We start from the raw sequence: 15634 nt of genomic DNA on the forward strand, positions 1-15634 counted from the left end.
GATGTTGTACCTACAATACTGCAATATTAAGGCCCCAGTACACAATGAGCCATCGCCGGTTACTCCAAGGGACGCAGCCATGCGGTAGAATGAGATAGCAATATCACTTGCTCCCTCTAACGCATAAATGCGTCCCTTGGAGTAGCCGGCGATGGCCCATTGTGTACTGGGGCCTTTACATATTAGTTATCAATATTTGCCAGATTATTATGAACAAAGGCAACTTTCTTTTTTTAAATCCTTGGCGCATCATATACACATGAACTACTAGAATGCCATTGCTCAAGCAATTTAACATACGAGTGATGCCTAATAAGAATAACCAACATCGTTAATATAAGCGATGTCCGTTTATCTGTCCGTCGTTCAAATTTAAACCAAAGTTAAGATATGTATGTATATGTATATGATAAGATCGAGAGAGCACCATGTGCACAAGTAGTAGTTCAGTAGTAGCATAGAGAAATATAGTAAGACAAGAGTGCTCACTCCATACATCAGCTCAGACTATTAATTTCAATGTCTACATCTAGCATCGAGTAGCGGAACTATCAGTACTGCTACTTGACAATAGATGTAGCACCGACCGGAAAGTCTTATCTCAACAGCATAAGACTTTCCGGTCGATGCTACATCTATTGTCAAGTAGCAGTAAGTACTGATAGTTCCGCTACTCGATGCTAGATGCTAATAGTCTTTTTGGTACTAAAACTGATGTATGGAGTGAGCACAGGTACCTCAATGCTAAAGTATCAAAGACTAACGTTAAGTTGACCATTTTATTTGTTACAGAATTACTGATAAAGCTTTTTAAACAAATGCCTACGTTAACGTTTATTTCGTCAAGTTTACTAAAATTTTAAATTTTATATCGATGTAATTGTATTAACATTAACAGTAAATTGATACTTTTAAAGAGAATTTTTATTTTCCTAATTCATAACAAATTACAGAAAAGTACAATACCAATTTACCGGTTTTATATGTATACTACTTAAGATCGGTTTTCCTAGGATAGCGGTGCCGTCATATAGCGGCCGCCTCCATACTAAATAATACGGCTAAATATGGATGTCGTAGTATTTGTATGGAGACGGCCGCTATATGACGGCACCGCTTTCGGAGGAAACCAAAGCCAAATATACCCGTCTCGCTAACGGAAGCGGCTCCTAAAACTAGTGCGATAAGGACAAGGCGAAAAATCCTGCGTAAAAATCTCAAAAATCGAGGTTTCGTACTCGACTGTTTCCTCCTCCAAAACTTAACCAATCGTAACCAAATTTGGAAATCTAAATGATTATAACATTATCTGTGTCGGACCGTTTTGCTTTTTTGGCTAATTGATATAAGTTTTGAATAGCGCGCCTCTCATTGCGGCATAGTCAATTAGGCCATTTTGGCCATTTTTGAAGGGCTCTAGCGCCTTAAAAAACAAAAATATCAAAAAAAGCAAAACGGTCCGACACAGATATTGACAATATTAATCTGTGTTGAAAAAATCATTGCTCTAGCTTCAAAACCCACGTAGGAAACAGTCGAGTACGTTTGTATGGAGAAATGACCACTCCTGTTGGCTCTTAACGGCAACACTCTTAAGTCTTAACTGGCCGTCAGTGGACCTTGTGCAAATAATATAATACCTTGTGTCTTTAGAATAATGTTTATTATTGCCAATGCAGATTAAAATTGTGTACGATCGTAATAAAAATAACACTCGGACGAAAATTGGAAACTATGTAGGACATCGTCTTAATTCCTACGGAAAATTTCTTCACTAGAAGGCCGCCCTTGTAGTGAAGAAATACAGGGTGCTTCCTGTAACAGGAGCAATAAATTAAACTAAAGGCTGTACTCCTCAAACTGACCAACATTTGTTCAGCAACTTTTAAAAATTATGAATCCTTTAGACTTCCTCTTTTTCATACAAAATAAATATTGCCTTCAATGTACGTTGACATCAGTGTGTTTGACGTTGCTTGTCACGCTTTAAACATAACAAAATTTGCAATACATTGCGTCTTAGAATAAACTTTAAAGTGTAATAAAAATCAAAACATGAGTTACTTTCAAAAGTTGCTGAACAAATATTGGTCAGTTTGAGGAGTACAGCCTACAGTTTAATTTATTGCTCCTGTTACAGGAAGCACCCTGTATAAAAAGACTAATATGATGTATGTAGTGTGTTCCCGAAATTGATTAAGATTACCAAAACTCTTAAGGGTGTGCTGTATTTTATAGGCGGCAAACAATCTAGATTAGTGTCAATTCTAGCTAGCCTAAAATACTGTAGGCTAGGGGTTCCCAAACTGCACCGAGTCGCCCTGGGGCGCCATAGACAGTAGAGAGGGCGCCGTGCGGCAATCCTCCTCACCATGTTACCTATCTACATGGGCGTAGGCAGGTACAGGCAGACTCTACCCTATACATTTTGATTCCCTTGAAACCCCCTCCAGACTAAGCGTGTGAATCGCGGGCGAAGCCGCGAACGCGAGTGTGGAGTTGGTTTCACTGTCTGCGAAAATCGACTCCACACTCGCGTTCGCGGCTTCACACTGTGATTCGCGCACGAGTGCGGAGGGGGCTTGAGAGTGTCGAAATATGTACCTATACGTTTTTTTGCGGCATGTATGGCCGTATCTTTTTTTACGTTAACTTAGAAGTTTGATTTTTTTCACAGCTTCAAAAGACCTTCAAAGACCTGAGTATATGATTATAATTTCAACTATAGCTGGTCAACCAAATCTTGTCAGTAAAAAAAGGCGCGAAATTCAAATTTTCTATGGGACGATATCCCTTCGAGCCTACATTTTTCAAATTTGCCGCCTTTTTCTACTGTCAAGATCTGGTTGACCAAGTATAGATACCTTCACGCGTTCCCGAGATAAAGGGTCTTGATAGACGGACGGACTGACATAAAAGTGATCCTATAAGGTTGGTTCTTCTTGCGCCATGTGCAAGCGTCAGACATTAATTACTTGTTTTGGAATGACTCCTAGCCGCTCGCATCCAGGCCATAACTGTTCAAAAAAAAAAAAAAAATGCTGCTGTCATGAATGTCAGTGAGCTGTCAAATACCTGTCAATGGAAGTGGGCAAGTAATGGTTCCTTTTACCGACCGACTGACCGACCGACAAAAATTACAAGTCTTTGCTGATTTAATATGTTAAATATCTTTATAGCTGATAACTGAGACAAAAATCTCGTAATTATGGCGGACAGAGATCTTTCTATGGGACCCCGTGAAGGAGTAACATACCCTGTTAGGGTGCAGTATTGTGGAAATTGTTCGATGCCGATAGAATACTGCGAGTACTACCCTGAATACGATAAATGCAAGCAGTGGTTGGAGAAAAACTTGCCAACCGAGTTTGAGAAAGTAAAGATAGGTAAGTTTTTCATAAGATATTACTTGAGTAAGGTTATAAATTTCTATTGTAATATGCTGCACATTTCGGCTTTCATGTCGTCTAAGCTACGTCAGAAATATTTTTACCAGAATTTTAATTTTCGCTAAATATTCCAGATGAGGAAGAGAATGCTGGCGGGGAAGAGGAGAAAAAGAGGCAGAAGCGTGGTGGCAAGGGCATGTTAAAATCCAAAAAGAAGGAGGATGTGCCCAAGCTTGTGCAAGTCTCCCGCGCGCCGCGCGGCAAGAAGAAATCTGTCACTGTGGTATCAGGATTGAGCACTTTCGGTATGTGATTAGATTTTATTGATCTGACAGATCATGTTTTTATGTTTGCTTAATTTGTTCTGATGCTTTTTTTTAATACACAACAACAAAAATGCAATAAACAATTGATTGCAAATCTTAAAATGCTAATGGTGTTTTGTGAAAAAAAAAAAGCTGATTTATATCAGCAGAATCCTTAACCCAGCTTGTATATTGATTGAAGCGTCAAGTCATAATTTATAATTGTTGGCTTTACTTTGATTTTTATATTCCAAGTACTAAAATATTAGTATGGTTGCCCCAATTTGTGCAACCAATTGATAATTTCAATACAAATCCTGATTTTCATTTATACCACACATAGGGTAAATGGATAGTAATTTTTTGGTATTTAAAAACAAACTCGAATTCTATATTTTTATAAAGTTTATTTGTTTCTAGTTCACATTGTCATTGATGTGCATTTTCTGATTTACAGACATTGACTTGAAAGTGGCGGCTAAGTTCTTTGGCACCAAGTTTGCCTGTGGATCATCAGTGACTGGAGATGATGAGATAGTCATACAGGGAGATGTTAAAGATGACCTCTTTGATATTATACCAGAGAAGTGGCCTGAGGTAAGCAATTTATTCGCTTATTTCTTATAGCACCAGGCAAACTTAGAGATAATCAGTTTAACTAACTAACATAACTATTGTGTTAGTATATATGCATTTCCGAGTGAAAGAAACAATAATTGATGCCAGACGAAATTCAGTATGTATCACTTTATTTTTATTTGGCATTTCAAAACCTCAACAGTGCAATGAGAGTGCATTTTAGACACTATTTTAGACTTATTCTCATTGAACGTCGCCATCTAGTGAGCTCTTTGGGAAGATTACAAAAAGCTCTTATTTATTTTTTCTACTCCAGCATTTAAATGTGTCAATTAAATGACTGACAGTGATATCTAAAGCAATGTCATTTGAATGCTTTGTCTATAGGCTCATAAGATGACTGCTAGCAGTCATCTTATGAGTATAATACAACTGCTTTATTTTTTTTAAAGATACAAGTTCCGATCATCTTGATTGAAAGAGGTATGTTTTCATTTACAATAATAACTCTTTTTTTTTTTAAATAATAACTCTTTTTTTTTTAAATAATAACTCAATTTTTTTTAAATAATAACTCTTTTTTTTTAATAATAACTCTTTTTTTTTAATAATAATTTTTTTTTTTTTTTTTTTTTGCTGCAGCTGTCATAGAAAAAGTAATGTATGCAACAGCTCATAATTGGTTCTTAAAATTCTCGGGTCTTTTTTTACAAAACTCGACTACGTCTCGTTTTGTAACTTCGACCCTTGAATTTTAAGAACCCTTATTATATCACTGTTGCATAAACTACTATTTGTACCTATGAAAGTGGTCAAGGAAGTCCAATATTATGTTTCAAAGTGATAAATAGCAGTAGGTAACAGTTTTCTGATGCAAATAACAATAAAATGTAAAAATAACATTTAGTGCCATCTTTACAAAAATGAGAATCTCGCAGCATTGTATGAGGGTGGTCAATCATTTTTAGTTTTTCTAGCCTCTGTTAATTTAATACAGGCGGGCTGTCGATTACGTGTCGCGAATTTAATACATTTTTTTTATATCAAAAGTGGCTACTGATGTCACAGCACAGAATTTAAATAGACTAAATGTTAATATAACGGTTTTCTTTTTTCAGATTGATGAGGATAGCATTGAAGATTTAGGTGACCAGAAGAGATAGTCACAATTTTAGTGTAACAAGAATGGGAGATCTTCATTCCTCTGGCTACATGAAATATTTGTGACAACATTTTGTATCTGTGATGTTTGTTACATTACCTCTGTATTGTTGCACACTTGTTGGAAGTTAATTGTGATACCTGCAAGAAAATTTACAAGTTAGCATTTTACCCCTTTTCTTTCTAACAAATGTAGTAGTTAAAAAAGAAGCAAACAGTGAACTTGTAGTCTTGTAAAATGCCACCCTGTTGTTTCAATACTTTGAGAGTGAGTTTTGAGTTGAAAATATCACTTACTAACCAAAATATATTAATTTAACAGTTTTTAAATGTGGCTTGTACATGTCACCCTAAAATTGTAAACACTCGTCATATTATAATCTCGCTAGTTACATTATAAACTGACGGTAGGGAGATTATAATCTAACCTAACCTACGTTAGATTATACACTAACGGGTTCACAATCTTACGGTGTCATACACAATAGGGAGTATTACTGCAATGTTTTGCCGCCAGAGTGCTGCACTAGTGACTTAAGTATACCATAGAGTAACTTATACATACTGTACCTTAAACTGGTTTTTGACAAGTTTTCACAGACAATCAAATATGACATTGATACATCAAGGCGGTTTGCTTACAAAGGGCCTACCGGGGAACGCGAAATCGAAACTCAGCTATCTTCCTCTTTATCGCTCGAATATGCAAGAGTGATAGAGAGGTTAGACAACAAAATGTCGACTCTCTCGTTTGCGGTAGACCCTTAGATTGTTTACTTGTTGTTGATGTGGCGCCCCCTACGCAGACTTTCGCGTAATATTCCCTATTGGCAACAATACAGAGGTTACATCATTTTGGCATAGGAACGAAGTGCTTTTTATTCATATCTTCTTTATTTATGAGCTGCCAATAAAATGAAAGAATAAATGTTTTGTATGATTTGATTTGTATCCTTAGGTATGAGATAGTCTGATGTTTTAAAATGTCCCAACCTGGTCCCAACAGATTGGTTCTGCTGTTTCAATCAAGTCTGGATTGTAAATTTTTAGGAAAGTAGACTTGCCTCATCAAATTGGTCTGATAAAATTAGGCCTCGACATGGTACGTGGTATTAGCGAAACTGGTTATAAATCATCAGACTCGTAAAATTCCAAAATCGCGATTTTGAAACCATTCAAACACCACAACCAAGACAGCATCTACCTGTCTTCTAGCAAGTATGTGCTCCTTCCAGTGACTCCTTCCAATTTATAAGATAGTGTGACTACCTTATTAAAGTAAGAAATCATTATTTGTGATGAGTGCGCAGAGGAAATTTTATCATACAAATATTCCTAACTAATAAAATCAGAAATAGCGCCATCTAGTCTAAAATAAAAACAATTATTTTCTTAGGTGACTTAACAGGGGGCGGTAGCTACACCAAACAGTAAAGTTTAACTTTTATTTTTAACAAATACTTTATTCAATGTAATAACATGCAGAAAAAATTAAAGTTGTAGTAAAGATGAATATAAATAATGCATTGGAAATATTTAAACATGCTCTGAAGAAGTGTGACATTGATGATTATATTTAATTTTACTAAGCTGGCAATTCTTGAGCCCTTATTTTCATACAGCAACATTTTACACTACATCGCAAAATCAACACAAAATAAAATCACTTCTAAACATTTTGCGGGTTTGCGTTCATTGTGTGTTGTGTATTGCTCCAGAAACGATGATGCGTAAGCGTGAGTGTATATAAAGTGCAATAAAGAATTCATCTAAACAATAGGAAGTGATTAGGAGGACATTATTATGCGTTGATCAGAATGTAGCACCTAATCAAGTTCCACAGTGCGAACCTAATTATTAAAAAAATATAGTATTGATCTTTTTTGTACAGGACTAAATAAATATAAACGGTTTAAAAATGTCTGTGGTTAAAGGAAAGTTAGTGAAAATGGAAGTAATTCAAGTAGGTGAATATGAATTCACCAAACAAGATATAATAGGACACGGAGCCTTCGCGATGGTTTACAAAGGAAGGAAGAGAAAGGTGTGTATGATCAATCATATTCTTTCACAGCGCTCACGGTGCCTCCAAATATCTTTGTGTGCATTTGCCATGCACATTAAATACTTATTATCGTTGTTAAAATGTTAAAGGTGCTCTAATGGGCTGCCTTTCGCAATATTGATTAGTTGTGAACCGTGGGTGGAAACAAACGTCATGTGGGTAATTTGGCTCGGTTTTAAACGAATATCATGATGTCACGTCTAGTTTGCAGTAATAAAAGTCAAAATTTTATAAGATTCTTCCATTAGCTGAGCTTTATCTTGCTTGTCGTGAATATAATACCTATATGTATATGTATATACATATATGATATTGATATGGTGTTGGATCAGCTGTTTGTAAATATTGACGTTTGTTTATGAAAGAAGTCCTACTTACTAATAGCACTCTTCATACTATTTCTGTAAATATTTATTTTGTTTTAAAAAGATTTTCTATTTATTTATAATAATCTAAAGGCATTTTTAATTTTCGAAAAAATTAAATATTTTGCAGGTTATCTATTTACCCATTTATATTATGTTTAAAGAACTGTATTAATAAGCATTGTATTTTATAGCTTAGTATGACATTGTATCTTCTAACATAAGCCAGTTATTTCTTTACTTCCTGAATAGTTAAATTTAAATACCACATGTCTTGAGTAATGCCGAGACAATGATTTATAGCAGTTGGCAGGAATATATTTGGCATTAGTCATATTTCAGGAAGCACTAGTTTTTCAGGAAATTATAATTTAAGGATTTTTTTATCGCTCAATTATGCCAAGAGATGTTCAACAATGTAAAGTTGGATGAATCCATTTAATATGGTTATTTATTAGGAAATCCATGATTTATGACACATCACTCTACAGCTGATATTATTGGCTTAAGTAATATTGCCAATGGCTTGCTTGGAAGGTAAATATAAACTTTATGTCACAATAAGTTTGTGTGAAATCCCAATTCAATTCAGAATGAGCTAGATTAGATTTCCATTGTGTGAGGAGTGCAACATGCAAGAACCAGCCAGTGTGTGATGGAACACCTCACACCTCCATGCAGTACAATAAATGCAGGAAAAATTAAACTAATTGTCAAAGGACTCCTTTTATTTTTATTTAATTCGATTTTTATTAGTTGTTGCTATACCCGTAATATCATTTACAATCTGTAAACTAGTGAATTTGCAACTAGGTATAACTGTTTATATTATACAGCCTGCTGACAGATATAAAGCACCAAGAAATTTTATTTCTAGAAGTATACACCACTTGCTATACAGACATACAAAACTGTTTAAACAGTTTTTATTAATAATCATTATCACATTATAATTTACCACATACAATACACACACAGCCTTAATAGTCCTCATTTAAAAAGTTTACATGTAAGTCAGGATGATCTATCTTTGCCCTTAATAGTGCAAAGGAGAGCTAAGTGACCAAGTTGCCATTATGGCCAGCTGCTCCCATTCCAGTTGTGTGAGCAGCTGTCTCTGCCAATTCTGTACACATGTTGAACTGTGCCTTTAATTACCTACTATTTACTATTTGTTACCATGCAGCTACTGGTTAATAAATAATATTGATTGAGTTAAATATCAAAGTTGGTAACATCAAAAAGTAAAGTATATCTTTTTAAACTGATATCCCAAGGGGGATAAAGTAATACACACACATATGGGTCATTATCTATGAAAAGGGACCTTATTGTCAATGGCGCTTATGTCGCACAGCGTCGCGCGGCATTGTATTTATATCAGAGCATCGTTAATAATGATGTAACCGCCATCGAAAATAAGGTCCCTTTTCATAGATAACGTCACATATGTCCTGATATTATTTCAATGAATTGTGCAATTTGTTTTGTGTACAAAAAAAATATTATTGTACCAGTATGAGCACAACATGTTTTGTTAAAATTGTAAGTACTTTACCTTGATCAATAATGACTTGAAAGTAGCAGCCATGAGAACCCAAACAAAGATTATAATTGTTATTCAGGCAGTAATCTATCTGATTCTCATGTGGTACATTGTTCTCCAGGCAGTAGAGATACATTGCTGGGGTTAACTTTATTTCTATTTGCTTAAAGTTTCTCAGTGAGTGATCATTTAATTTGTTCATTGGCTCATTGTTTGTTTAGTATGGTAATCAAAATAGGTATAATTTTATGCACAAATTATAATTATTTAATTCACACATAAAATGTATACCCAGTTTTTATATGTGCTGTGATGTGACTAGATAATATCTAACTTTTATACCTACTTAATTACTTACTAGTTTAAATAATTACACCTTTGCAGGTAGTTTCCCTGTTGTGTATTCTTCTTCTTCTTCTTCTTTTATTTTATGGCGGTCTGGCCAAACAAGTTGGCACAAATTTGCCAATGTCAAGTATAAAATACTGCGATCTGCACCTGAGAACAGACGACAACACAAACATATACCAACGCCCATACAGAACATGAAAGCACTACACGTTTTGTTATAACTAAGTAAAACAAAGGTGAGTGATTAGTTCAAATGCAGACGACACACACATTATATAGTTATTAGTTATACTATACTACACGGTTACTATAGTACGATGTTATTTTTCTTCAGAAACCTAGCAAGAAACCGGAATACTTTTTTATTATCAGTGAGACTTAGTAAGGTCGAAGATTTTATGGGGAGGGGAATTTTTAATTTTGTTAAGACAGAGTATAAATTAAAGAAGGGAGAGTTGCGAGGGCAGTTAAAGAAAATATGATCCAATGATCCCACTTCCACATTACAATCGCACAAAGGAGAGTCTCTGCGTTTGAAGCGATGCAGGAGTTCTGGTGAAGAATAGAAGCCCAAGCGGAGTCTAATAATGGTACTGGTGTGCCTTTTCGAGAGAGAACGATTTTTAAAAAACCAAGGGCGAGAGGGTATCGAGGGCTGAATGTACGAGTAAAAACATTTTTTGGAAGATTTCCATCGAGCAGACCATTTTTTTAAAATTGTTTTTGAGGGGATACAAACCAGATCTGAAGGGAAAATCTTAAAGAAGGAATCATTTCCGCGTAGAACAGCATCTTTTGCAGCCTGGTCTGCTAGCTCGTTACCTAAAATTCCGCAATGACTCGGGATCCATCCAAAATATATATCCATATTGGCTAAGCGGCAAGAAAAAATAGCTTGTTTGATTTGAGCTATTAGATAATTGCGAACACAATTTAAAAAAGGCCGAGAGGAAATTGCCTGAAGGGCACTTAAGCAGTCAGTGAAAATAACAGTTTTAGGAAGTCTATTAGATAGTATATGTTTAATCGTCATCCAAATGGCCAAGCATTCACCAGTGAAAACTGAACATTCAGGGAGAGTTTATATTTGACTGTAAGATTTAACGTGGGGCACACCACAGCGCAACCTACGCAACCAAGGTCCGTGAGTTTGGAGGCATCCGTATAAAAATATACATAATCTGGAAAATTATCATGCGCAAATTTATTGAATTCCGAGTTTGCATGAAGAGAATTTTTATTAATGCCGCAATCTAGAATTACATTAGGAAGGAGAATAAGGGCTTCAAACGGGACTGAGTATATGGGAAGGGAGGGGTATCTTTGAATGGGGGCTCTAAGGGATGAAATTTTCTCTAAGCTTAGAACTAAATTAGGTTTATTCTTCTTGCGCCAGTATGGTTTAGAGTTGCAGAAATTTTGTAATAATTTTAATTTGGGGATAAGGGGGTGCGATGATAAACAAATTGTGCGAGACAGGAACCGATCAGCTAAAAATTTTCGCCTGAGATCGAGGGGAGGGTCCAAACTTTCCACCTGGATTGCTTTCTTCGGGGAGTTTCTCATGCACCCTAAAACAATTCTAAGAGCCTTTAGTTGTATTTTTTCAAGAATTTTAAGAGCTTCTACACTACAAGGTTCAAATATAAAAGTACCAAAATCTAGATGTGACCTGATGAAAGCGTTATACAAAAGTTTTTGAGAGTAAGGATGAGCACCCCACCACGCGCCAGAAAGGGCTCTGAGCATGTTAATATTTTTTTCACATTTTTTAGCTACATAATTTAGATGTTGAACACCCCTGAGTTGGCGGTCAAATATAACCCCTAGAAACTTAACAGACTCTGATAGAGGGATTAATTCACTGTCGTAAAGAAATAAAGTTTGAGGGGGAGTCCTGCTTCTAGAAAAAATAGTGGCCGAACTTTTTGATGGGGATAGAGAGAGACCATGAGAAGATAGCCAAGTTTGGAGAGAGAGAAGCGCTGTATTAATTTTATTTGTAGCCAATTGTGGGGATTTGTCATTACAATAAATAACTAGGTCGTCCGCATATTGCAGGATTTTACAATGTAAATTTACAGACTTGTCAAGATCCATAGTATATAAGTTATAAAGAAGTGGACTGAGAACCGATCCCTGAGGTAGGCCCTTCCATAGACATCTTTTTCCCAAGGTATTGCCCTGCCATCTTACCATGATAGACCTCTCCAGAAGAAGATTAGAAACAAAACAAACCACCTTTGAAGGAATACCTATCTGTAACATTTTATTTTTAAGGACTGAAATCATAACATTATCATAGGCAGAGGAAATATCCAAGAACACAGCAGCAACACACTCACCTCTTGAGAAAGCAAGCCTAATGTCCGTTGACAGAATGGCATGACTATCAGACACACTTTTACCTTTACGGAAGCCGAATTGAAAGCGGGATAATAAGTTGTTATTTTCAATATACCAGTCAAGTCGGTTTTTCAAAAGGTGTTCAGTTATTTTGCATAAGGTAGATGATAAAGCTATGGGGCGATATGAAGAGGCAAGATCTGAGTTTTTACCCGGCTTGAGAATAGGAATTATATACTGTTCCTTCCAGGAGTCTGGGATAACGCCGTTGTCAAAGAAGCAATTAATTAGCGATAGGAAATAGGAAGTAGCCTCAGCGCCAGCCTTAGAAAGAAAAGAGTATACCACACCGTCAGGACCCGGTGAGGAGTCCGCTAGACATTCAAGTACGCAACGAAGTTCAGAAATAAAGAAGGGATTTGAAAGAAAATTGACTGATGCAGCGGAAGTAGATAAAAAGTCACAAGATGGAATTTCCAAACAATCTGGAGCATAAGGAGGAGCCAATTTATTAAGAAAGTCTTCTAGCCAAAGTGGGTTATTAGAAAAAGTTGAAGGAGGCGGGGCAGAGGACCCGGCACATCGAAAAGTCTTAATTTTGTTCCAGACAATGGTAGGATGAGTAGCAGGAGATACAGATTCACAAAACTTATTCCACCCATCTCTTTTTTTCTTTATAAGTGTTTTCTTGCATTTAGCTTGAATTTGTTTATATAAAATAAAATTATCATTATTCATATTATTGCAATAGGTTTTTTCCGCATTTTTACGTTCTTTGACTATAGAGGTGCAGTCAGAGTCCCACCAAGGAAGGGAGGGGCGTCTGTTTTTAAAAACATTCTTTTTTAAGGGGATAGATTCTTCAGCCGAAAGAAGCACAATTTTTTTAAAAAGAAGGTAGGCATCGAGACAATTTGATGGAGACACAGTGGGAAGATCAGCAATTTTGTTATCCAATAAAGAAGAATACAGTGACCAGTCAGCTTTTAATAGATTAAATTTTTGAAGAGGAGGACATGAAGATGGCAGGGGGCAATCCATAGAGATGGTAATGGTGATGGGGAGGTGATCACTACCGTAAGACGATTGGGACACTTCCCAAGCAGATATAGAAGCTAAGGCCGGAGAGCAAATAGACAAATCTACTGGAGAAGGATTCTGAGACGGGGAGATCCGACGAGTTGACCTACCATCATTTAAGATGCAGAGGTTATCATGGTCTAGTAGTTCTACAATTTTGCGACCAGAGGGGTCAGGGATAAGAGAACCCCAGAGGGGGCTATGAGAGTTGAAGTCACCTAAAACAAGAATGGGGGGGGGGATGTCAGCAAGAAGAGACCAGAAGGACGAAATAATCCTAGGAGAAGGTTGAGGGATATACACGGAAAGGAAGCTAATGTTTAAGACTCGAGCGGCAGTCACGTAGATGTGCGGTTTGTTAATGAGGGTAATTTGTTGATAATCTAATCCGTTTTTAATAAGAAGACAACAGCCAGCGGAGCCTTTAGGGCAATCCTGTCTGAAGCAGGTATAGCCTTGCAAGCGAAATGGGGAGGATGGTTTTAACCAGGTTTCTGAGAGAGCAATGACAGACGGCTTGTGTTTGTTACATAAAAATAATAAATCAGATTTATTCTTATTTACACTTCTAATATTCCACTGTAGAATCGAAATAGCCATATTACCCTTTAGGGAGAAGAGAAGAGAGTAGTTTCAAATATTCGGCAACGTTGGACGGTAATAAGTTATTTTTCATCAAATAATCTACAGCTAGAGAAACAATGGAAGAGATTATGTACGACATGTTAATAGTATCTGCACCAGAGGGGCCAGATGAAGGTGGTTCTTGAGGATGGGGTCCCGATTTATGCATGTTTTCACCAGACAGACAGACACCATTGCCCGGAAGGGGTGTGTTGAAGCCAGAGATAATGTCATTATGGGCAGTGCGGTCATAGCCAGGGGAGAGAGGAGCATGAGGCTTCCTCAGTGTAACAACAGTTTTTTTGTAAGAAGTAGAAGTCTGTACAGCAGAGGGGGTCTGAACTGCGGAACTATAAAGAGGTTTAGATCTAGGATGCCTTTTTTCAGCCTCAGAGTATGAGATACCTTCCTCTGTCATAGTGACTTTAATGTTTTTCTGTCTATTGAACTCACTACAATTTTTATCAGTTGCCATGTGTCGCCCTAGGCAGTGGAGGCAGGATACATTTGCTTCTTCTACTTTACACTCAGATGCCTCATGAGGCTGGGCACACTTGGCACAGCGTGGACGGGAGCGGCAATGAGCCTTTACATGGCCAAAACGAAGGCATTTGAAGCATTGGATTGTGGGGAGGTTATAGGGATCCACCTCAAGCGAGCAATGAAATAGGAACACCCTTGAAGGAAGAGCCTGACCATCAAAAGTAACCACCACCTTTTCTGAGGGCACCCATTGAATGGACCCGTCATTGGGATCCTTAGTTTTATAATTTATGCGACGAGCCTTTACGGCTTTGCCAAATCCTTGAGGAGAGACAATAAGAGAAGGAAGTTCCTCATTTGTGAATTCTTTGGGAATGTATTTAACAACCCCTGTGCGTGATATATGGAAAGTTGGGATAAAGGCTTTGTATCCATCTGCTAGTTGTGCATTCAAAAAGGAGTTGGCACTATCAATTGTTTGAAACTCGACCGACATTTTATTACGTCCTGCTTTCTTAACGCCACCTTCTTTAATGCCATTCACACCGCTCAGATGTAAAAGTTGTCCGAACTTCACTTGATTCAAGTAGGTTTCTGAAGAGTCCTTAGTGACATGTACAACAAATGGACCCGAGTCTGACATTAGGTACTTATTTCTGTGGGGGGTTGGGGGGGGTCTCATAGTACTGTTTGAGTCTGAAGAGGGGTTTTGGGAAACGTCCATGTTGGGGGTCGCGAGATTTTGGGAAGGGCCGGGGGACCCATCAGCTGCTACATGGTCAGGTTGAATCGAATCTGGTATATTATGAACCTGTGACAGAGGAAACTGCGATTCCTGACTAGCAAAGAGGGCAGGAGTCATTTTATTTATGCTTTCATCTGGAATGACCATTTGCTTGGCACTGGGGGCCTCATCATCTGACTTGGAGTCAGCGCGATCTCTTTTGAGGGGGGTCGATTCAACCACATCCATGTGAACAGCAGGTGACGGCGGATTTGAAACAACCACGAGCTCATCCGGGGGTCTCCCGGGGTCAAACGGATTTGACGACATTATGTCGTCTTGGATAAGGTGGCAAGTATTTCACATGGAAATAATTGCCACCCTTCCCACGTATTTCCACTTACCAAATGTCAGATAACGGTAACACACAGATTTACAACCAACACAGAACAATCACAACACAAAAAAAACACTAATTCTCCTTATTTCCAAATATTTTCCCAGATCCACAACGTGCTCAGACGATAGCCGGAAGCGGAAAAAAAACCCTGTTGTGTATTCTCTGTATTGTTTTCGTTTATTGAGGTGTGCAATAAAGAGTATTATTTGTATTGTA

At 37.2% G+C, this 15634-nt stretch overlaps 2 protein-coding genes and 1 long non-coding RNA gene across 3 annotated transcripts in view; all 3 read left to right on the forward strand.

Annotated features, from left to right (window-relative positions):
* Positions 1 to 203: 203 nt before the first annotated feature.
* On the forward strand, positions 204 to 921 carry LOC134652614 (uncharacterized). The gene is made up of 2 exons (XR_010097202.1): positions 204 to 452; positions 734 to 921. It is a non-coding gene; the product is annotated as an uncharacterized LOC134652614 (long non-coding RNA).
* Positions 922 to 3067: 2146 nt separating this feature from the next.
* On the forward strand, positions 3068 to 5573 carry LOC134652615 (density-regulated protein homolog). Its single transcript, XM_063507776.1, has 4 exons — positions 3068 to 3386; positions 3524 to 3694; positions 4152 to 4291; positions 5392 to 5573. The coding sequence occupies exons 1-4, from the start codon at positions 3209 to 3211 to the stop codon at positions 5434 to 5436; spliced, it is 534 nt and encodes a 177-aa protein (XP_063363846.1). The 5' UTR covers positions 3068 to 3208; the 3' UTR covers positions 5437 to 5573.
* A 1489-nt stretch (positions 5574 to 7062) lies between these two features.
* Positions 7063 to 15634, forward strand: part of LOC134653021 (serine/threonine-protein kinase unc-51) — a 54904-nt gene continuing 46332 nt past the window's right edge. The window contains exon 1 of the mRNA XM_063508300.1: positions 7063 to 7478. Within this exon, the coding sequence (XP_063364370.1) occupies positions 7353 to 7478 (126 nt within the window). The 5' untranslated portion in view covers positions 7063 to 7352. The remainder of the gene's footprint in view (positions 7479 to 15634) is intronic.

The sequence above is a fragment of the Cydia amplana genome, chromosome 12 (genome assembly GCF_948474715.1).
Source record: "Cydia amplana chromosome 12, ilCydAmpl1.1, whole genome shotgun sequence".
Taxonomy (NCBI): Eukaryota; Metazoa; Arthropoda; class Insecta; order Lepidoptera; family Tortricidae; genus Cydia; species Cydia amplana.